Source organism: Schistocerca cancellata, chromosome 10, assembly GCF_023864275.1.
Source record: "Schistocerca cancellata isolate TAMUIC-IGC-003103 chromosome 10, iqSchCanc2.1, whole genome shotgun sequence".
Classification (NCBI taxonomy): domain Eukaryota; kingdom Metazoa; phylum Arthropoda; class Insecta; order Orthoptera; family Acrididae; genus Schistocerca; species Schistocerca cancellata.
The window spans coordinates 163,318,977-163,343,499 of NC_064635.1; the positions used below are offsets into that span (position 1 = coordinate 163,318,977).

Below are 24,523 nucleotides of genomic sequence, written 5' to 3' on the forward strand. Positions count from 1 at the left end.
TTAGTACATGCTACGACAAACACTACAAGTGTCTAAGACACTGCGCTCTCACATAACAAGTACGAGGTCTGAATACATTCCAGTTACGATACACTAAACTGTTTCATTCACAGTGGCAATATACATACTCTCTCCCCAATAAATAGAATAGTTATAACTCAATTGTTCACAAGTGTATATTATGACTCTTGCCACAGCTATGCAGTCAGTATGCCACAGGCGTGCCATAGAAAGGGATCAGGTTCAATTTCTTGTAGAGCCGGGAAATTCTGCTCGGTGGACAGACTGGAATAGGGTACACTCTGCTTGTAGTTCCAGCTGAGGAGCTACTCAAGTGAGAAGTAGTGTCTTCAACTTCTGGAAGTTGATAACAGCCTGGAGAGTTGTGTACTGACCCCCCAGCTCTCCATAGATATATAGTAGAGGACATCTCTCGATCAGCATTGCGTGGTCTTCTGGGCCTAATGCAGAGTTCTTTTATCAATGTATATTGTATATCACCACTTGTACACACTCATCAGCACAGTACCATATTGTCTCTTCACGTGGCAAATTTTTATTTCCTTGTTTCCAGATCAACATTTTTCTTCTTTTTTTCTTTTTCTTTTACTATCATTACTTGTACCACACATATTCAACACAGTTTATGCTCACTCCTTCAATGATACTGCCCATCCTTCTCTAGTGTGAGTTGTCCCTGCTTTCCTGCATGTTTGTTGGTTTAAACACCCTTGTTTCAAAAGAGAGTGACAGCTTAGATACAGTCTTGTCAACATTTTGTATTTTTATTTAGCAATTATCGTTTGAGCCTTATAGGTGAATGTCACAAGATATTGTCAACCACTGCATTCACTAGATTGGAATGGGGTTCATGGTAACTTATTAATTCATTTTTTAAGTTGCTGTTATCTTTTTCATCCTATCTTGGACTAGCTTTTCCATACTCCCACTCTATTTTACGTAGTCAAACAGTTATCTGCCCTTGCAAACTTGCTCCTTTACTACCAAGTTAACTAATACTGGGCAGCCTAACAGAATTTCCAATATCCAGTCTTTCACCACAATTCACCTACACACACTTGTCACTCCCTGATTTTCTTTTTTCAATGTCATAAATATTTTGCTTTCACAGACTGTTGTGCTTTGAACATAAAATTGTAGGAACATCTGCCTCAATTGCATGTCAGTAGACCTGTACATCAAAACTACAGTTTTTCTTTTTAATTTTTTTTATTAAAGAATATGTTCCTTGCTTATTCCTATCTGCTTCTGATACATTTCCATTCTCACTTTTATTTTCTTTTTAATCCATTTCTTTTTTCTTTGATAGACAAGTCAAACAACAATGGCAATATGTTGCAGCCATTTCACCCTACTTACTACGAACTTACTTTTCTTAGCTTCCAATTTTATTAGTCATTTGGTTTTTAAGATACTTAAATTAATTGTTTGACCCTGCATTTTTATATCTTATTTTACCTTGGGTTGATAAAGGATTTCTGGTATGCTCACAAAGAGAGAGCTGATTCTTCCCACCCCCCACCCCCCTTACCTTGTCCTGAAACAAACTTATCGCCAAGTATCTTGCAGTTTTTTCCTATTATTAATCTCTTAGTCTAGTCATCAATTTAAAAGTGTCAGTTGTTGGTCCTATTGTCTAATAATTTGTACATTTATACACATGAAGTTCCAATTTTTATTTGGAACATATAGACTCTGATAATCATGAATCACAGTTCAAATGGCTCTGAGCACTATGGGACTTAACATCTGAGCCGAGGCAGGATTCAAACCTGCGAACGTAGCAGTCGCGCGGTTCTGGACTGAAGCGCCTAGAATCGCTCGGCAACTGTGGCTGGCAAATCATAGTTACCATCACATGGACAGAAATACTGTGTTAACTTTATTACAACCTAGAGACATAGTTAAAAATGTCTTTACATAATTTCCAGTCCTGATTACTTTCCTTTAATTTAATCTCACAAATAGGTTAGTGTAACATGATGTTGACAGAGGCAAATTATATACACTCACAAATTATTTAGCTAGAGGTATCTGGTTTGTATGTCTGGGAGGGGGGAGGCTGCAAGCTGAAAACTTCAAGAAAAGATTACTCATTTCATACCTGCTGGATTTAACTGCAGTTTATCTCTTCCATATACCAACCAAATACCTAATGTGCATGGCAAACAGTTTGAAAGTATTATTCTATACTCAGCATTTGGAACTATCAGTTCCTTCATGAGAGAGGAAAGAGGGATAAGTTTCTGAAGGTCTGAAAGGTCACTCGGACTCCATGACTAATGTGAGGACAAGAGGAACGAATGTGTCTACAAGAAGTTTTAGAATTTCACATCCTGAAGGTAAAATACTGATCAGTCTGTCAGTCTTCTAGTAATTTTATGGTTTCCTCGCATGAATTTTCACTTTGACACAACTATTCTATGTTTCATTACTCACCTGAGAGATATCTCTGAATTCCCAAAGAGACACACCTTCAAATTGCCATCAGCTGTTATCCGTAAACGGTTGCACGTGCCACAGAAGTGTTCACTCATTGAGGTAATAAATCCCACACGTCCCTTGAAGCCCGGGACATGGTATGCCTGCAAAAAGAAATTGTAAGAAAATAGCTACTGCTGTTGTGAAAATACTATACACGTGTTGCTCACCAAGTGGAGGAAGGAGAAAATGCACATTAAAGGGAGTTTGAACGCCCTATCCTGACAATGTTAAATTTAGTGACTTAGCTTCCCCGTATTTCAGGAACAACTGTAGCCATTGACAAGAAACTTTTACAGGACATTAAACTATATGTTCTGAGTCTTACAATAATTGAATTTCAGCCACTACTTTTGGAAATACAATTTTTTAATTACACAGTTAAAATTTTGTGTACTTTTTTGTATGTTATTCTAAATAATTTTATTTATACATAACATTATGTTCTTCTTTTAGTTCAGAAGACTCAGGATATGTATGTTATTACTCCATGAAAATTTGAATTCGATACTTGAAGTAGTTCCTGAGATTTAGGGAAAAATGCTAGAGAAAATGTAAATTTTCAGAAAGAGTTTTTAAAGTTTTAATAGACTGTAACTCAATATAAGCTTAACATTTTATTTTTAGTCGCTCAGAAGCACCCTGCACCATATTGTATATCATTCTCTTGATCTTTTTTAAGTTTTTTCTTGTTTTCTTCTTTCTAGACCCCGAAGTGGCCAACTGTGCGGCATACTCTGCTTTACCAGTGCAAACCTTGTCCATCCATTCAAATTCTCTGATGCAGTTTGCTCCAGGATTAATTCCCATATGTTGTAACACTTTCACGCTACCAATGTTGCCATCATTAAAAGCAATAACAGCATGACTGACCCCCACTTTAGTGTCTTCATTCCAAGAAAAACATTTTTTGGTCTACATCTACATCTACATCCATACTCCTCAAGCCACCTGACGGTATGTGGCGGAGGGTACCTTGAGTACCTCTATTGGTTCTCCCCTCTATTCCAGTCTCGTATTGTTCCTGGAAAGAAGGATTGTCGGTATGCCTCTGTGCGGGCTCTAATCTCTCTGATTTTATCCTCATGGTCTCTTCGCGAGATATACGTAGGAGGGAGCAATATACTGCTTGACTCTTCGGTGAAGGTATGTTCTCGAAACTTCAACAAAAGCCCGTACCGAGCTACTGAGCGTCTCTCCTGCAGAGTCTTCCACTGGAGTTTATCTAACATCTCCATAACGCTTTCGCGATTACTAAATGATCCTATAACGAAGCGTGCTGCTCTCCGTTGGATCTTCTCTTTCTCTTCTATCAACCCTATCTGGTACGGATCCCACACTGCTGAGCAGTATTCAAGCAGTGGGTGAAAAAGTGTACTGTAACCAATTCCTTTGTTTTCGGATTGCATTTCCTTAGGATTCTTCCAATGAATCTCAGTCTGGCATCTGATTTACCGGCGATCAACTTTATATGATCGTTCTATTGTAAATCACTCCTAATGCATACTCCCAGAGAATTTATGGAATTAACTGCTTCCAATTGCTGACCTGCTATGTTGTAGCTAAATGATATGGGATCTTTCTTTCTATGTATTTGCAGCACATTACACTTGTCTAAATTGAGATTCAATTGCCATTCCCTGCACCATGCGTCAATTCGCTGCAGATCATCCTGCATTTCAGTACAATTTTCCATTGTTACAACCTCTCGATATACCACAGCATCATCCGCAAAAAGCCTCAGTGAACTTCCGATGTCATTCACAAGGTCATTTATGCATATTGTGAATAGCAACGGTCCTAAGACACTCCCCTGCAGCACACCTGAAATCACTCTTACTTCGGAAGACTTCTCTCCATTGAGAATGACATGCTGCGTTCTGTTATCTAGCAACTCTTCAATCCAATCACATAATTGGTCTGATAGTCCACATGCTCTTACTTTGTTCATTAAACAACTGTGGGGAACTGTATCAAACGCCTTGCGGAAGTCAAGAAACATGGCATCAACCTGGGAACCTGTGTCTATGGCCCTCTGAGTCTCGTGGACGAATAGTGCGAGCTGGGTTTCACACAATCGTCTTTTTCGAAACCCATGCTGATTCCTACAGAGTAGATTTCTAGTTTCCAGAAAAGTCATAATACTCGAACATAATACATGTTCCAAAATTCTACAACTGATCGATGTTAGAGATATAGGTCTATAGTTCTGCACATCTGTTCGACGTCCCTTCTTGAAAACGGGGATGACCTGTGCCCTTTTCCAATCCTTTGGAATGCTACGCTCTTGTAGAGACCTACAGTACACTGCTGCAAGAAGGGGGGCAAGTTCCTTCGCGTACTCTGTGTAAAATTGAACTGGTATCCCATCAGGTCCAGCGGCCTTTCCTCTTTTGAGCGATTTTAATTGTTTCTCTATCCCTCTGTCGTCTATTTCGATATCTACCATTTTGTCATCTGTGCAACAATCTAGAGAAGGAACTACAGTGCAGTCTTCCTCTGTGAAACAGCTTTGGAAAAAGACATTTACTATTTCGGCCTTTAGTCCGTCATCTTCTGTATCAGTACCTTTTTGGTCACAGAGTGTCTGTACATTTTGTTTTGATCCACCTACCGCTTTGACATAAGAGCAAAATTTCTTAGGATTTTCTGCCAAGTCAGTACATAGGACTTTACTTTCGAATTCATTTAATGCCACTCGCATGGCCCTCCTCACATTACATTTCGCTTCGCATAATTTTTGTTTGTCTGCAAGGTGTTGGCTATGTTTATGTTTGCTGTGAAGTTCCCTTTGCTTTCGCAGCAGTTTTCTAACTCAGTTGTTGTACCACGCTGGCTCTTTTCCATCTCTTACGATCTTGCTTGGCACATACTCATCTAACTCATATTGTATGATGGTTATGAACTTTGTCCACTGATCCTCAACACTATCTGTACTGAAAACAGAACATTTGTGTTGAGTCATCATGTACTCTGAAATCTGATTTTTGTCACTTTTTCTAACCAGAAAAATCTTCCTACCTTTTTTAATATTTCTATTTACGGCTGAAATCATCGATGCAGTAACCGCTTTATGATTGCTGATTTCCTGTTCTGCGTTAACTGTTTCAAATAGTTCGGGTCTGTTTGTCACCAGAAGGTCTAACATGTTATCGCCACGAGTCGGTTCTCTGTTTAACTGCTCAAGGTAGTTTTCAGATAAAGCTCTTAAAAAATTTCACTGGATTCTTTGTCCCTGCCACCTGTTATGAAAGTTTGAGTCTCCCAGTCTATATCCGGCAAATTAAAATCTCCACCCAGAACTATAACATGGTGGGGAAATCTACTCGAAATATTTTCCAAATTATCCTTCAGGTGCTCAGCCACAACAGCTGCTGAGCCAGGGAGCCTATAGAGACATCCAATTACCATGTCTGAGCCTGCTTTAACCATGACCTTCACCCAAATTATTTCAAATTTCGGATCTCCGTCAATTTCCTTCGATACTATTGCACTTCTTATCGCTATAAACATGCCTCCCCCTTCACTGTCCAGCCTGTCTCTGCGGTATACATTCCAATCTGAGTTTAGAATTTCATTACTGTTTACATCTGGTTTCAGCCAACTTTCTGTCCGTAGTACTATGTGGGCATTGTGACCGTTTATTAATGGGAGCAGTTCTGGGACCTTTCTATAGATGCTCTTGCAGTTTACTATTAGCACGTTAATATTGTTATTCCCTGTTGCATTTTGCCTACTCCTACCTTGCCGCATCTCAGGAGGCATCTTGTCGGGCCTAGGGAGGGAATTCTCTAACCTAAAAAACCCACATGTGCACTCCACACGTACTCCGCTACCCTTCCTGCATGTAGTGCACGCCTGACCTATTCAGGGGGACCCTATATCTCCACCCGATAGCGGAGGTCGAGAAATTTGCACCCCAGATCTCCGCAGAATCGTCATAGCCCATGGTTTAAGCCTTCCACTCGGCTCCAAACCAGAGGACCGCGATCGGTTCTGGGAATGATACTACAAATAGTTAGCTCAGATTCCACCCCACGAGGCTTTCCGCCTTCACCAACTCCGCTAACCGCCTGTATGAACTGAGGATGACCTCTGAACCCAGACGGCAGGAGTCATTGGTGTTGACATGAACAACAATTTGCAGTTGGGTGCATCCAGTGCTCTCTATCACCGCCGGCACGGCCTCCTCCACATCTCGGATGAGACCCCCCGGCAAGCAGACAGAGTGAACACTGGCCTTCTTCCCTGACCATTCCGCTATTTCCCTAAGGGGCTCCATCACCCGCCTAAATTTGGAACTCCCAATAACTAATAAACCCCTCCCCCCATGTGCCTGCTTGGACCTTGCTGAAGGAGTGGCCACATGTCCACTCACAGGCAGAACGGGCGATGCCACACGGCCAGCCTCCACATTGACCCTCCGCCTCATGCGCCGCGAACGCCGCTGAACCCCTCCACTCCCCTTGGGGAGAGGGTGGCCCAACCGCGCCCGGTACTCGCGAAGATGTCTCGACAGCAGGGACAGTGGGTGAAGCATGTAACACCTGGGGTGTACCATGCAACGCACCAGACTCCCCACTGCCGCTACACTCCGAGGCAGCAGCCTGAAGACGGCTAACCGCGGCCATCAACACGTTCAGCTGTTCGCGAACAGTGGCTTCCTCCTCCTGTGTCTCTACACAGCAGTCACACATCCTATCCATCCTAAGAAATCAATTTACTGTGGAGAGTTAATCAACTTATAACTAGACTGCTAATTCACTAAAGGCGGCTGATAGTTGGCTAAACTGTGGTTACTAGACACTTCTTGTAGAAAACAATGAAAATAGCACTACCTGTCTCTGGACTGTATTGAAAACAAACACTAGCACTACTGGCACTATGGCTGACTAAATGGACTGACTGTATTCAAAACAAACACGAAATCTATGGAACGCTATTACTAGCACTCGACAATTAAAGCTTCCTAAAAGCAAAAACACACGGAAGAAGAAGTGACAAGTAAGAAAAATAGAGTTAATACTTAAATTAGCGTAGCTCGCTGCACAGCAGACGTGACGCAGACGGCAGTTACGACGACACTGACACTATAAGATTATTGAACGACTCATTGTGATTTTGAGTCTGACAATGCAGACACTTCTTCAATAATTCAGGATTGCCAGGCCTCTGTAAAGAGGTTTTATGATATCCACAACTGCTGCTGGGATGGAATGTTTATGGCTGTATGACCTGTTTGTGTACTGGGCATTGCAGTAATTGCACCATGAACAAGATCCAGGAGGGCAAAGATGGTGTACTGATTTTTCATCAGCTGACAGTCTCTGGAAGAAGGTAGCCCATACTACCTGCTTCATTTTCAACAAATCCTCAGTATTATTTCTAATGGCAATCTCATGATACTGTTGTCGTTCATCAATCATTTTGTTTGTCAGCCTGCTTCTTATGATCTTACCACCTGAAAGTTTCTTATCTCTCAAACTTTGTTTCAACTTCCTCAATCTGGTACCCATCCTCTTCTGGACATGACAACACATTCCAGTTTTGTGATAAGCTTCTCACCATTAGGCTGAGTGGCTACTACACTGTTATATGCATTTGAGTCTGCATAACCTAAGAACTTAGTGTAATACACTCCCCTTTAGTTTACAGATCGATTATAAATTTCAACAGCTGCACAGGCCTCCGTACCACCAGATGTCCTTCACAATTTCTGTCACAGATATGCCCTTCTTCATTCCCTGATTTATACTGATAACAATGTTTGGTTAAAATCTGGAAATCTATTAGCTTTCCAGTATCCACACTGGTCACTGTAGCAACAAAATTCTTAGAACTGTAGCTGCGCTTCTACCAAGTGCCCCAAAAGCTACTGATATGTCAATCATACCATCGTTTATTTCAGCAGCTTCATTTGCAGCACTCTTCATTGACTCGCAGATTCCACAGCAGCTCCAATAAATCCTGCATACTTGTTGATTTTACAAAGTGGGCATGGCATATACATCACGACACACATTGTTTCTGCTGCAGTGGTCCTTTGCCAATAGCTCTCAATCCATAAAACCACCTAACATTTACTTCAAAATAATTATCTTTACACTTATCAGAATTCCAAAATGAATGAATATATTGACAACTGGCACAATTAATGATAAGTTTTCTGGCTAGTCCATTTGATACCTCAATGTCTTCATGTAAACTAACTGGCCCTCCACATACATACAGCACACACATTCACATAACACCCCTGTTAGGATGTGTAAATCTATCAGAATATAACCTAACCTACCGTTTACATGACTTTTGTTTTGAGAAAACTGTGTTATCACTATGTTTTATTTTAATCTTCAAAGCACTAATGGGTGTTTCTCTAGATACTGATGAGTTTGCCAGTATTTCATTGTCTGTTACTTCACACACCACATGCTGAACACAATGTTTCTCTTTATTCAAAAATCTATTACCATGAAACCCACATTTCTTAAAAACACTTCATTTTGGAGTCATACTTTTTGAGAGATTTACCAGTCTATTCGTCACTTTTCCTCAGAGAAACGTTACCACTTCAATATACAAAGCATGTTTATACTATGAAAAGATACTATACTATTTTCGACAGTGCTACCAATACAAACACATAATTTAACCTTTATAACACAGCAATCCACAGCCTTCTACAGGGTGGTCCATTGACAGTGACAGGCCAAATATCTCACGAAATAAGCATCAAATGAAAAAACTACAAAGAACGAAATTCGTCTAGCTTGAAGGGAGAAACCAGATGGCGCTATGGTCGGCATACTAGATGGCGCTGCCATAGGTCAAACTCATATCAACTGCATTTTTTTTAATAGGAACCCCCATTTTTTATTACATATTCGTGTAGTACGTAAAGAAATATGAATGTTTTAGCTGGACCACTTTTTTCGCTTTGTGATAGATGGGGCTGTAATAGTCACAAACATATAAGTATGTGGTATCACATAACATTCCGCCAGTGCGGACGGTATTTGCTTCGTGATACATTACCCGTGTTAAAATGGACCGTTTACCAATTGCGGAAAAGGTTGATATCGTGTTGATGTATGGCTATTGTGATCAAAATGCCCAAGGGGCGTGTGCTATGTATGCTGCTCGGTATCCTGGACGACATCATCGAAGTGTCCGGACCATTCGCCGGATAGTTACATTATTTAAGGAAACAGGAAGTGTCCAGCCACATGTGAAACATCAACCACGACCTGCAACAAATAATGACGCCCAAGTAGGTGTTTTAGCTGCTGAGGCAGCTAATCTACACATCAGTAGCAGACAAATTGCGCGAGAATCGGGAATCTCAAAAACGTCGGTGTTGAGAATGCTACATCAACATCGATTGCACCCGTACCATATTTCTATGCACCAGGAATTGCATGGTGATGACTTTGAACATCATGTACAGTTCTGCCACTGGGCACAAGAGAAATTACGGGACGATGACAGATTTTTTTGCATGCGTTCTATTTAGTGATGAAGCATCATTCACCAACAGCGGTAACGTAAACTGGCATAATATGCACTATTGGGCAACAGAAAATCTACGATGGCAGTGACAAGTGGAACAGCAGCGACCTTGGCGGGTTAATGTATGGTGTGGCATTAAGGGAGGAAGGATAATTGGCCCCCATTTTATCGATGGCAATCTAAATGGTGCAATGTATGCTGATTTCCTGCGTAATGTTCTACCAATGTTACTACAAGATGTTTCACTGCATGACAGAATGGCGATGTACTTCCAACATGATGGATGTCCGGCACATAGTTTGTGTGTGGTTGAAGCAGTATCGAATAGCATATTTCATGACAGGTGGATTGGTCGTCAAAGCACCATACCATGGCCTGCACGTTCATCGGATCTGACGTCCCCGGATTTCTTTCTGTGGGGAAAGTTGAGGGATATTTGCTATCGTGATCCACCGACAATGCCTGACAACATGCGTCAGCGCATTGTCAATGCATGTGCGAACATTACGGAAGGCGAACTACTCACTGTTGAGAGGAATGTCGTTACACGTATTGCCAAATGCATTGAGGTTGACGGACATCATTTTGAGCATATATTGCATTAATGTGGTATTTACAGGTAATCACGCTGTAACAGCATGTGTTCTCAGAAATGATAAGTTCACAAAGGTACATGTATCACATTGGAACAACCAAAATAAAATGGTCAAATGTACCTACGTTCTGTATTTTAATTTAAAAAACCTACCTGTTACCAAATGTTCGTCTAAAATTATGAGACATGTGTTTGTGATTATTACAGCGCCATCTATCATAAAGCGAAAAAAGTGGTCCAACTAAAACATTCATATTTCTTTACGTATTACACGAATATGTAATAAAAAATGGGGGTTCCAATTTAAAAAAACACAGCTGATATCCGTTTGAGCTATGGCAGCGCCTTATAGCAGGCCAACCATAGCGCCAGCTGGTTTCCCCCTTCGAGCTAGACAAATTTCGTTCTTTGTAGTTTTTTCATTTGATACTTATTTCGTGAGATATTTGGCCCGGCATATAGAAAATTACCGATTTTATTAGGTCTTGAAGTAATGCATGTAAAAATTTTAACATTTTCAACTGGTGTAGATTACATTTTAGAAAATAAAATAAAATACTTCCCACGCAAGTTTATAAGTGATATACATATCATTTTATTCGGAAAATTGCAAATTTTATAATCAGATAAAAACCCGAAAAAGTGAAAAAGAATTTTTTCCCCTTCTAACTCCCCTTAAAGTTACGGAAATGTGCAAGCTTTCGGAGCCAGTGGCTTCTTCTTCTGGCAGAAACAATGAAGGGGAAGGAAAAGGGAAGAAAGAAAAGGATTGTCAAGGGGAGAGTTGCAGAAAAGCTGCACAGAAACCCAGGCCAGGACAGACTTACTGAATGGGATGAGAAATATGTAACTAAACCAGTCCATCTCTCATACCACCAGCAGATGTGAAATATTCTTGTGATTGGTAGTAAGTCACAAACATTAAATTATTTTCAATGTATGTTCATATGTAATACTGCACGTACCTTTGAGGTATCATTGGGCCCATTGGGAAGAGGTGCAAAATCAGGCCACTGCTTTCTAATTATTTGGAGCATTTCACTAAATGAGACCATCTTCCCATCATTCCATTTGTTGCCACTGAAAGGCATGTACTCGATAAATCTTACATCAACATTTTTCTCTTTTGTTAACTCCACAAAACTGCACACTTCATCTTCATTAAAACCTCGCATTACAACACAATTTATCTGTGGAAGAAAGACACCATTAAAAACTTGCTATCAGATAAAGCATGGTTTAAACAGAGTTTGAAAGACTTTTTGATAGGCAACTCATCCTACTCTATAGATGAATATCTTAACAGAGGCTGTTAGGCCAGCTTAAATAAGAATGTCTGTTAGGTTTCAGTTCTGAGAGCACTTTGTCACAACAGTCAAGATTATGTATTTTTTGTTTGATAAATTTATTAATAGTGCATAACAATGTTTCAGACTGACAGCGTATCAATTCTGAAAATATTAGCTGTTCCAGTTTGTATTGTATTCACCTAGTTTGACAATCTCCTGACAAATGATCAGAGTATTCAAATGTTTTGTATTTTTTATGTTATACTTTCTGGCATGTTACTCACCCATGATAATCATCTCATGTTTTGGGTCTTGGAACAAAAGCTGAATCTAATCTAATCTAACCTACAAAATAATGGTTCTACAAGTCTGTTATATTTGTATACCTCACTGATTCTGTTAAATTAATCTTTTTCTCTCTTTTTAGAGAATGTGGGAATTTATCTTAGCATGCCAAACTGTTAACCTTCTTAATAATTTACGAAAATTAAACTACATACATCTCCAATCTTTTTCCCCACTCCAACGCACACATCTTTTGCTGAAGGTATTATTTTAACCATTACATTAAATTAAATTAAGAAGCTTTCTTGGAACTATGCTGCCATTTGTGGAACAAAATTAAAAGTGTTCTCAAGATAAAAGGTCTTCACAAAAGGAGCATTTAGTATTTGTGCAGGTTGTAATACTGACAGCCTTCATATAAACAAGCCCAAATGGTACAACGTCCTGCTTTACACATACACGCAATGACAGAAAAAAGGAAAAGAGCACACCTTTCATTCAAGCATTGAATATATAAACTGATGAGACAGAACACTATGACCTCCTGTTTGATAATGTGTTTGTCCACTGTTGGAACACAATACAGCAGTGATTTTGTGTGGGACGAGTTCAACAAATTTCAGGTATGTTCCCAGTATTATGTGAGGTATGTTCCTAGCATTATGCAGCACCGCATGCCTAAGCACAGGTCATGTAATTCCCATAAATTGGAGATCAGTGGTTTCTGGGTGCAGAACTGGTATCTGATAGCATCCCAGATGTATTCCATCAGATTCAGAAGGGGTGGATTTGATTCTGACCTCGTGACACTGAAAGTCAAATTGTTGAAACATGTCACCTTCATTAGGGACAGGGTGCGGACAGTGCACAATAATGTTCACACAGAACAAAGCTGTTATGGAGCCTTCAGTTACTACCACAGGACCCACAGAAGACCAGGTGAATGTCCTCCATAGCATAATATTGATCCCACTGGCCTAAGTCTGTAGCAAAGTGCACCTTTCAAGCACCCATTCACTCTGTTGACATTGAATGCGCACACAACCACCAAGCAGGTGTCATGCGAAACACGAATGATTCAACCAGATGACACATTTCTATTAATTCACTGCCCAATCTCAATGCTCCTGAGCCACAGAAATTGTAATGCAACAGTGTTGTCAACATGGGAACATACAGGGGTTGTCTGCAGCAGAGCCCTATGTTTAACAATGTGCAATGAATGGTGTGCTCTGAAATACTCGTGCTTCCACCAGCCCTGTGTCATCAGACCTGCCACAGAAATTCGCTACCTCAGCCGAATGTCATCTTTTTTAAAGGAACCATCCCAGCATTTGTCTTACATCATTTAGGGAAATCAAGGAAAACCCAAATTTTGGTGGCCCGATGGGACTCGGGTCTGTTGTCCTCTTGAAGGCAAGTCCACTGTCTGACCACTGTGGTGGCATGACCTAGTCTTCATTAAGCCAGAAAATCCTGGGAAATGCTGACATACTTATTGATTTAAGATATAACAATTTAAAACAATCCTTTCATGAATTTCACTACAATTTTCTGCTCTTTTGAAAAAAATTTTCTTTTGATTGTTTTGATTTTGTTTAGTATGTTTAAATAATGATAGCAGTCTCTATAAATGGGCACTTTGACTTTTAAGTTTAGTTATACTGTTTTAAACTACATCCTTTATCCATTTGTCCATCCAGAAGTGCGATAGGTTAAAACTTGAAGACTATGGTGGGGTGGTGGAGGACAGTCATGTGTCAAGGAGGAGGTCCTGCCAGAAATAAAAGAGTGTGTGAGGTGACCTAATTCACACTGCATACAGGGAGAATAAAAATGCTCTATTCCATATTCATTTACAATCTACGTCTGGCCCCCATGTCGTTTTACTTTTCTCCAATAAGAAAAAAGAAATCATCAGTAACTGTCTTTATAAGGTCTTAAAAGGAAACAAACAACAGAAAATCTAGGTTGGAATAATGACCATATTATAAAAAAGATACATTTGCTATTCACTGTATACAGGAGATGTTAGGTCACAGACAAGCACAACAAAAAGACTACTAAACACGTAAGCTTTCGATCAGAAAGTCTTCTTCTAAAGTGGACACACACACGCACGCACGCACGCACGCACGCACACACACACACACACACACACACACACACACACACACACACACACACACCACACGACCATTGTTTCTCCCATGATGCGCACTTGCTCCCAGTCTGGCCCTGGCAGCTAGAGACAGTGGTCATGTATGTGTGATCTGCATTTGCGCGCACACATGTGTGTGTGTGTGGGGGGGGGGGGGGGGGGTTGCCCCAAAAGCTTATGTGTTTAATAGGTTTTTTTTCTTTTTTCTTTTTTTTTCCCCCTGCCTGCAGCTCAACATCTACACTATACGGTGAGTGCCAATCTATCCTTTTCATAATACTGCCTGAATAACCTTGCCAAGAGGCATATTGTGGAGTAATCCGAAAGGCTCTACTAAGGAAGGAGAGCACAATCTCAATGTAAGTTTTTAGAAAACTGGTGTGTCCATTACTTCTGCAAACCTTTCAGAACGGACACGGTATGCACTTCATTCAGCAAGATGAGTAATAAACAATATTAGCAATACTGCATCAAACTTGTTCGCTTTCATCCTGGGATTAAACATTCAATTTCAGAGAGTACAGAATTTGGCAGAATCAAATTTTGGGGATATGTGGAATTGGGACAATGGCATATTTTTTACCCATTCAACAAACTAAGCACTGCTGATTGCTACATGTTGTAACTTTTATTGTGTCTGCTGCTGCAATGCATATATGAAACTGTAAGTGCAGCATCTATGATGGAATAAAATGTTATACAAATGAAACAAACAGGCACAGTGAAATAGAGTAGTATGGCTCATCATTTCGGTCTCACAGATTAGCAGATGTTGACTTGAAAGATAATACTGAAGAAGTTGAATCCAAAGGAGAGGATGTAGATGGTATTTCAACTAATTCTGACTATGAAATAAAACAAAGTACAGCAGGGAGCTCTGACGAATCAAAGAGCAGCGATGAAGATTCTGATGAATAGTAAAGTACGAGTTAAGAAATAAGATGCTACTGAGATCGTAAATTTTTGTTGTGTTGATGAATCTGTTAACAAACATCAAAAATGCACTGAAACATTGGCACATGTAGTGTTGGGAGGTGATAAACTGTCATTACTGTTGGAGGCGCTACATATTTCTTGCTGTTCTACTCCTACATGACACTGTATCTGAAGGTATACAATGAATCTTCATTGGTCAGAGAAATGGGTAACACAATTTTACAAGTCTCAGCTGTCATGCAATCTCTTCAGGGAAATCATGACTGTACCAAGATTCGGTTTGTGGTCGACAAGGTCAGAGTGATTAAGAAATGGAAGGCAGCTACTGTGTCAGTCCTACAAGAGAGAGACGTAGCAAACTGTCAAAGCACGTACATTCCCGGTCCATATATTTGTGGTGATGTACTAACCAAGTAATACTGAAGTGTGATCCAAGTCGCACAAATATGGCTTTAACAATAACCTCCGAACAATATGCCTCTAAGGACTCCTCAAGACGCAGAACACTGATGTGCACATTACAAACTAGAATCACACAGAGAGGCAGTCGGCACTGCTCCACACTTATATATGTGCGAGTCGCCAGCAGATGGCACGGCAGGGACCGCGCCGCACGCTTGCCTCCCAGAGACGGCCTCCAGCAGCCGGCCTGCACTGATCAGTCGGTGGCCAATTCAAAGACACCCGTACAGCAACACCACTCTCTGTACAATCGCACTGACACGTACTAGTAGCACGATACAGCAGTGATGAGCAGCAGTACCCCTCCTGTCTTGCGCGCTTTTCATCTGGTTCTACAATTTTCTTTCCTACACCCACATACATGCCTGATCCTCCTAATTCAATTTGCTCTGCAGACTATTTAAAATCCATAAAGAAAAAGGAGCCACAATTGCAATTGGTGTGCCAGTTACTTTCCAATGCATTGGCACCAGCTGATCTTATTTAAGAATACTAAACTTTGGTAGCCATACTTCCAGCACATCCTTTGCTCCTGTAACTTTCCTGGCCTACATCCAAGTTAACTCCCAGCCCCCACCCTTGCCACACACACACACACACACACACACACACTCTCTCTCTCTCTCTCTCTCTCTCTCTCTCTCTCTCTCTCTCTCTCGTCGCCCCCCCCCCCTCCCATCAGCTATGTGTGTGCTGTTATCTTACGTCACGCCCTAGTCTATGAATGCCCAGCTGTCTGTCACCTGACCCCTCTACCAGCACCCCTAGCTAGCCCACAGATGGCTCCCCATTCTCCCACGGCCCACTAGGTGCTACACGCTTCCCTCCAAACCCCTCCCTGCCTCCCATCTCTCTCCATCCCTCACATCGCCTCAACCCACCCCATCCTACCCCACTCTACAGACCCACCTCACTCCAGAACACTCACCGTGGGCCAGTAAAGGGCTAGCAGTCGACTGACCACAACATAAGGAGACATGCATGCGCATGTGAGTGTGTGTGTGTGTGTGTGTGTGTGTGTGTGTGTGTGTGTGTGTGTGTGTGTGTGCGCGCGTGCGTGCGTGCATGTTTTCCCTACAGCAACAAAAAGAAAGTGCATTCTGGGAGCTCGCCAAACAACATACCTTTCATGTTTGGAAGGTAGAAGGCGAGGTACTGGCGGAAGTAAAGCTGTGAGGACGAGTCGTGAATCGTGCATGGGTGGCTCAGATGGTAGAGCACTTGCCCACGAAAGGCAAAGGTTCCAAGTTCAAGTCTTGGTCCGGCACACAGTTTTAATATGCTAGGAAGTTGCATATCAGCGCACACTCTGCTGCAGAGTGAAAATATCATTCTACGTACCTTTTGTTTGTGTGCCTATTGATGACACAGCGCTTCTGCCTTTTGGTGAGTTGTCTCCTTTATTCCTAAATAATTCGTAATTTTCAACCGAAACTTTCCATACGTTATTATTGCATCCTACATTACAATATGCAATTTCCAGAGTATGTGGTCATCTGTGAATATGATGGGGGTAACAACTGTAGGAGACCAAAAACTGACTGCAGTAAGCAAGTTCAAGTTAATCTAGGCTGCAGTAGTTACGCAGAGGTGAAGAGGGTCACACAGGGTAGACTAGTGTGGGCAACTCTATGAAACCAGCCTTCAGATGGAAGATCACAACAATAAAAACATTTGATTCAGCATACACCAGACTCCAAACAGCATACACAACCTGTATGCTCAAAAACACAGAAAATCACTGGGGAGTAATAAGAGAGTATTGTTGTAACTTCTTATCAACCTGGTTACCAAAATACATATTAAGAAGACTGGTAAAGTGTTATTTTAAAGGGGTCACTCCAAAGCACCATGAAAGTATTTGAGCAATGTATAAAATTAGAGAATCAGTGCACAATATTGAAAGCCTATCTACATTATCTATATCTGCATGACTAGTCTGTAATTCACAATTAAATGCTGGCAGAGGGTTCAGAGAACCACCCTCAACCTATTTATCTACAATTCCATTCCCCTACAGCATTTGAGGAAAAACAAACACTTAAATATTTCTGTACAAGCTCTGATTTCTCTTATTTTATTACAATGATCATTTCTCCCTATGTAGGTGGGCTCTAACACAATATTTTCACATTTGGAGGAGAAAGTTGATGATTGAAATTTTAAGAACCTGCTGCAGCAGAATGCTTTTGTTTTATTGACTGCCACCCCAATTCACATGCGATATCTGCAGCATGCTCTTTCCTGTTTCCCAATAATACAAAATACGCTGCCCATCTTTAAACTTTTAAATGATGTCCTCTGTTAGTCCAATCTGGTAAGGATCCCACACCATGCAGAATACTCCAGAAGAGGACAGACAAGTGTAGTTGTAGATAGTCTCTTTAGTAATCCTAATCTTCTAAGTGTTTTACTAATAAATCACAGTGTTTTGTTTGCTTTCCCACCACATTATCTACGTGAGCATTCCAATTTAGGTTATTTGTAAATGTAATTCCCAAGTATTCAGTAGACTTCACAGCCTTTAGATCTGCGTGAATTATCATGTAACCAAAATTTAGTAGATGCCTTTTACTACTCATGCGGATGACATCACAATTTTTATTATTTAAGGTCAGTTACCACTTTTTGCATCATATGGATATGTAGTCTAAATCCTTTTGCAGTTCATTTTGATCATCTGATCACTTTATAAGACAGTAAATGATTTACAAGACTGTAAATGATAGCATCATCTGCAAACAATCTAAGAGGGCTGCTCACATTCTCTCTTAAATTGTTAATGTAGATCGGCAACAGCAGGTGGTCTACAACACTTCCTTGAGGAATGTCAGATATCACTTCTGTTTTACTTGATGATTTTCTATCAATTACTATGAACTGTGACCTTTCTGACAGGAAACCACACATCCAGTTGCACAACTGAGACAATACTCCATAGGCACACAATATGATTAGAAGTCACTTGTGAGGAACTGTTTGAAAAAGTCTTCTGGAAATCTACAAATATGGAATCAATTTGAGATCCCCTGTCGACAGCACTTATTACTTTGTGTGAATAAAGAGCTAGCTGTGTTTTGAAAGATCGATATTTCTGAATCTGTCTTGGCTATTTATCAACAAATCATTATCTTTAAGATAATTCATAATATTCAAACACAATACATCTTCCAAAAACCAAATGCAAATCAACATTAGTGACATGAGTCTGTTATTTAGCAGATTACTCCTCTTTTCTTTCTTGAGCATTGGTGTGACCTGAGCAACTTTCCAGTCTCTAGGTATGGATCTTTATCAAATGAGCGGCTGTATATGATTTCTAATGGAGCTATTGTATCAGCATACTCTGAAAGAAACATAGCTGCTTTATTGCACTGAGGATAGCTACTTCTAAGTTACTCACAGTTGCAGTTGTTCTTGATGTGAATACTGCAATAATCACTTTGTTGTCTTTGGTGAAGAAATTTCAGAAATCCGCGTTTAGTAACCCTGCTTTAGTGGCACTGTCATCAGTAATATTACCACAACTATCGCGCAGTGAAGGTATTGGTTGTGTCTCGCCACTAGTGTACTATACATGCAACCTGAACCTCTTTGGATTTTCTTCCAGATTTCAAAACGAAGTTTCACTGTGGGAACTATTAAACACATCTTGCACTGAAACCCACCCTAAGTTTCGAGCTTCAGTAAAATATCGCTAATCTTGGAGATTTTGCATTCTTTTAAACTTTGACATGCTTTTTTTCATTACTTCTGCAGCAGTGTTTTGACCTGTTTTGTACACTACCCTTTTAAATTATTTGGTATCCTTTCAATTTATTTGGTATAAATCTCTTAATTGATGTTGATACTATTTCTCTGAATTTAAACCACGTCCGGTCTACATTTACATCGTCAGACTTGAAGGAGTAGAGTCTTAGGAGTAGAGACCGTCTCCTTGGAAGGCATCAAGTTAATTTTTATCTGCTTTCTTATTAAATGCCCTGTTGTGTAGGATTGAAAATTAATAGAGATAAGGCAGACAGAATGTGCAAAGTAAGTGGAAATTACTCATCTGTTCCCCAATTGCAGTGCAATAGAAGATACTACAAGATGTTGACTCAGTAGCTTTATCTGTAATAATGAGGTCACAGATGCATAAATCACCAGAAGAACTGGAAAACCAGTCCATATGGCAATTAGGTCTATAATATGCCAACAAAGCTTTGGCTGTACTCCTCTATCATTCTACCAATAGCCATTTATGTGTGTGGGACCTGGAAAATGTCAGTAAAATCAGCACACAGTCTCAATATTTTTCACCAACAATGTTCGAGGCGAATTCTGATGATCAGTTATCCCAACCAAGTTACAAACGATGAAGTGCTGAGAATATGAGGTCTACACAGCCTAAACAAAATTCTTGCTGATAGAAGATTGAAACTTGCAGGTTATGTTCTATGCGTGTAAGGTGGAAGAATTGCAAAATTAACACTGTTGTGGAAATCAATGGACAGATACAGATGTACAGGAAGACCTTTTAACACCTGGAACTTTTGCAAAGAATCTTCAATGCATGGACACAAACTTGGAGGAAGATGATAACTTGGCAGCTGATCATGTGCACTGGTGGAAACCAGTTCCTTATATGGTACATAGCAAGTCTGAGTAAGTAAGTAAGTAAGTAAGTACAATTAGGGATTTTGCAAAACTGTTGGATGACTGATATTATTGTGTAGATTTGACACTGTTGGACTTCTACCTTTTCCTTGCTGTGTATTGTTCAAATTTTGAGTTTTATGAGAAAGCTGATAGGTACTTATCGATCAACCTTCCCTCACACGAACTGACATTGTCTCCTTATAAATTCTACTGTGCTAACAATTATTTACTGAAAATCCTCGACTAGGTCTCCACAGCTCAAATGAGCCAGTTTCTTTTAAATTTCTGTCTATGGCTATAATTGTCTTGCAAGTATGGTGACACAACATCCTGTCGTGAAACTTTTATCTTTACTCTTGTTTACTTTTCTTGGCACTGCCTTTTGCTGCACTGTATACTAAATACACTATGTGAGTAAGCCCAATCTCCAACAACCAATTGTGAACTGTAAACAGTCGTAAACTCTACCAGGACACATAACAAACAATTAACATTTTTGTTTTAGTGTTCTAAGCTGTGAGGTCATCAGCGGACAAATAATTTAGTACCTACTCCTGACATGCTGTTGTTTGGAGCAACAACTGACATGATCAAAAATATTACTTTCTTTTATTATAGCTTCACTTTTATTTTGTCTAATGATTACTAATTTCAGTATCAAATACCATCATCAAGCCACTCTATGATCAGAAAGCACAGTATATCGTTAAAATATCGTTTAATAGACAGATTACCATTAAATCATCATTCCTTAAAGTAATGTCCAAAGTGGAGGGACAGATGACTAATTTTATATACAAAAGTCAGAGTACTGAACCGGATATGAAAGAAGAAAACCAGAAGGGCAGTGAGAGACGGGTGCCTTCTATCACCTTACTTATTTAATATGTTCATCAAGGAAGTAATAACAACAACAAAGAAAAGATGATAAGAATAAAAAGGTAATTTCTGGAATACTCCAAGGAAATGTGATAGGACCATTACACACACACACACACACACACACACACACACACACACACACACACACACACAGAGAGGAAAAGAAATCCAATACACTATTAATGACAAATTGCTGGAAACAGAATCTACCATAAAATATCTAGAAGTAACTATCCAGAGCAACCTTAAAGTGAATGACCACATAAAACAGCAATAGGAAAAGCAGATGCCAGACTAAGAATCACGGGAAGAATCTTAAGTGAATGTAAATCACCCCTGTGTCCTTACCCAGTAGGACTGACAGAAGAGAGAAAGAAGATCCAACGAAGTGCGGAGTGTTTTGTCACAGGATCATTTAGTCACCGTGAGATCATTACAGAGATGCTCAGCAACTCCAGTGGCAGATGCCATAAGAGAGCAGTTGTGCATCACAGAAAGATTTACTACCGGAATTTCGAGAGAGTAGTTTCCGAGAAGAGTCTGGCAACATAATAGTTTCTCTCATATACAATTCACGAAATGATCACGAGAAGAAAATTTGAGAAGTTAGAGATAAAACAGAAGCGTACTGACAGTCATTCTTCCCAAGCACTGTTCACAAGTGGAACAAGGCAGAGGGGATCAGTTGGTGGCATGAGACGTACCCCCTGCAACACACGGTTAGGTGGTTTTTGGAGCATGATGTAGATATGGAAACTTAATTGCATGCATATACACTGCAGATTGACGACATTGCAATAGTAAATCAGAGTAGGAACTAAATAAAATGTTTCAGGCCTTAAATCAAGAAATGGTAAAACTAAAGCTAAAAATGAATACAAAGAAGACAAAAGTTATGGCTACAGACAAGAAAGGAGGTGGAGGTAGGACTGACACAGAACAGGCAATGAGCAACTCAAGAAAGGAACTGAAATTCACTGTCTCAGTAGCATTTTGCAAGAAAACAATCAATATTTCAAGGCATTCAAGAAAAGAATAGCACAGGTGAAGAGTTCCTTCCAAAATAAGAAGCTGCAACTGAATAAACCTATCAGCTTCCACATTAAGAAAATATTTGTAAAGACCTTTGTGTGGAGTGTTCTGACACACAGATGCAAAATCTGTACATTAGAAAAGCCAAAGGAAGCTCGCCTCAAACCTGCTGAAATGTGGTTCTGGAGGAGAAGTACAAGAACTAGCTGCATTGACAGAAAAATTAAAGGAAATAGGAGAGAAGAATGAACCATTGAAAGTTATAGGCCAGGGCAAAGCAAAATACACTGGACACTTAACTGGAGACGATAATCTTTTAAAAAACATTTCTGAAGGCAAGATCGTAGGTAAGAAAACAAGGGGATGAGTGAGAACATCCTACTTAAACAATATGATCAATGAATGGGATTTTCTTCATACATGGATATGAAGACAACTGCTGAAGAGAGGAAGCTGTGGCTGCAGAGGCAAGGTTTAACCTTTTGGAAGAGTAAGGACAAACTAATACAAAATATGATTCTGCATGGTAGCTACATATGGAATAAATGACAACTTCTTGTGTGCAGTCATCAAGTCACTTACCCCAGTAGGCGTCTTATCTACTAAAAGTAAAGGTCACTGTTGTGCTTTCAATAGATGTGAACTGCACCCTGAAAATGGTATGTCTAGTTTGCAGTTGTACAGAAGCTTTTTATTTTGCAAAATGGTTCAAATGGCTCTAAGCACTATGGGACTTAACATCTGAGGTCATCAGTCCCCCATACTTAGAACTACTTAAACCTAACTAACCTAAGGACATCCCTGTCCGAGGCAGGATTCGAACCCGCGACAGTAGCAGCAGCACGGTTCCGGACTGAAGTGCCTAGAACCGCTCGGCCACAGCGGTCAGCTTTTATTTTGCAAAGAAATTTTTGATAATAAGATGAACTGATGTTGGTACTTGCTACTGAACCCAGTAGTACTTAGACACAACAAAAGTGTGACTACAGAATAAAGAATAATTTTTCCAAACAATCGAGTATTTTTTTCAAAACAACACCACAATAGAGGAAACTTATTTTAAACTAAAGACACAAAAGAAAAAAAGAGAAACTGTAAAGATCTTGAGTCTCATAAGACTCTCTTGGGAGGAAAATATAAGATATTTAATTGGTAAACTTGCAAGGCATACTTTTTTATGTTGTATAAACTACGAAACTGTTAGCATCGTCAGCTAAAATTTACTTCTTCTGTCTTAATATACCTTCCTTCACTTACAGCTGCAGTGTGAAGGCAGGGGTGAGGGTGGGAGCGGGGATGGGGGCGAGGGTGAGGGCGTACTGCTTTAAAATGGTGGTTCTCGTATTGATATTCTTAACAATAGATTTATATCTTTTGCTTATGAAAGTCTGCATGCGATGACAGCTGCACTAGTAATACCTTCACAGGGTCGTATTCAAGTTGCAAGGCTAGATCTATGCCAGCCATGACACGCTCCCAGCCTTTCCTCCTCGTGATCTGGTTGTAGCGTTGGGACTGCAGGGTGTCTAAGCTAATGTTCAGACCGTCAAGCCCTGCCCTCTGCAAGGCAACCAGCTGTCTTGTCAACATGAGGCCATTGGTTGTCATTAAGACACTTTCGAGATCTTTTATTTTCTTCAAGGCACCTGTGAAACAGCAAATTATTCTAAAGAAACTGAAATAAATAATTTGTAACATTGCTGCTGCATATGAAACAAAACTCCAGTTGATAAATTGAAAATACAAATTCCTTAAAAGTTAACTGTACATTTGCCCTAATACAAAGAGATAAGAAGGGTTAATAAACTGAATTGAAGAATGCATGTTAAGATAGCAATGAAAAAATAATTGGAGGCATAAGATCACCTAATGCAACAGGGAAATGGGAATCAATATGAACCATTACCCAACTACTGTCAACTGGTTCTGTGCATGATGTAATTAATCTTACCTTTATGGTCCCTATAGGAGTGATACATATGTGGTTATTGTATAATCCCTAAATACCTCGCTTAATACAAGTTCCTGAAATTTCATAAGTTGTGTTTTGTCATATATTTGGCGTCTATCTTCACTTGTCTGGCATTTCCAATTTTTTAGTAGCTTCTTGACGCTCTCCCATGCATCAAATAACCTATGATCAATCATGCTACACTATTTTGTATACATTCAATGTCTGCCATTAGCCTTATTTGTTATGGGTCATACTTAAGCAATATTCTAGAATGG

The 24,523-nt window shown here is 40.0% G+C and overlaps 1 protein-coding gene across 2 annotated transcripts in view; it reads right to left on the reverse strand.

Annotated features, from left to right (window-relative positions):
* Positions 1-24,523, reverse strand: part of LOC126106311 (molybdenum cofactor biosynthesis protein 1) — a 103,375-nt gene that overhangs the window by 50,585 nt on the left and 28,267 nt on the right. For both annotated transcript variants that reach the window (XM_049912536.1, XM_049912537.1), the window contains exons 4-6: positions 23,714-23,940; positions 11,572-11,796; positions 2,461-2,606 (exon numbers count right to left, since the gene is read on the reverse strand). In XM_049912536.1, the coding sequence (XP_049768493.1) occupies positions 2,461-2,606; positions 11,572-11,796; positions 23,714-23,940 (598 nt within the window). The remainder of the gene's footprint in view (positions 1-2,460; positions 2,607-11,571; positions 11,797-23,713; positions 23,941-24,523) is intronic.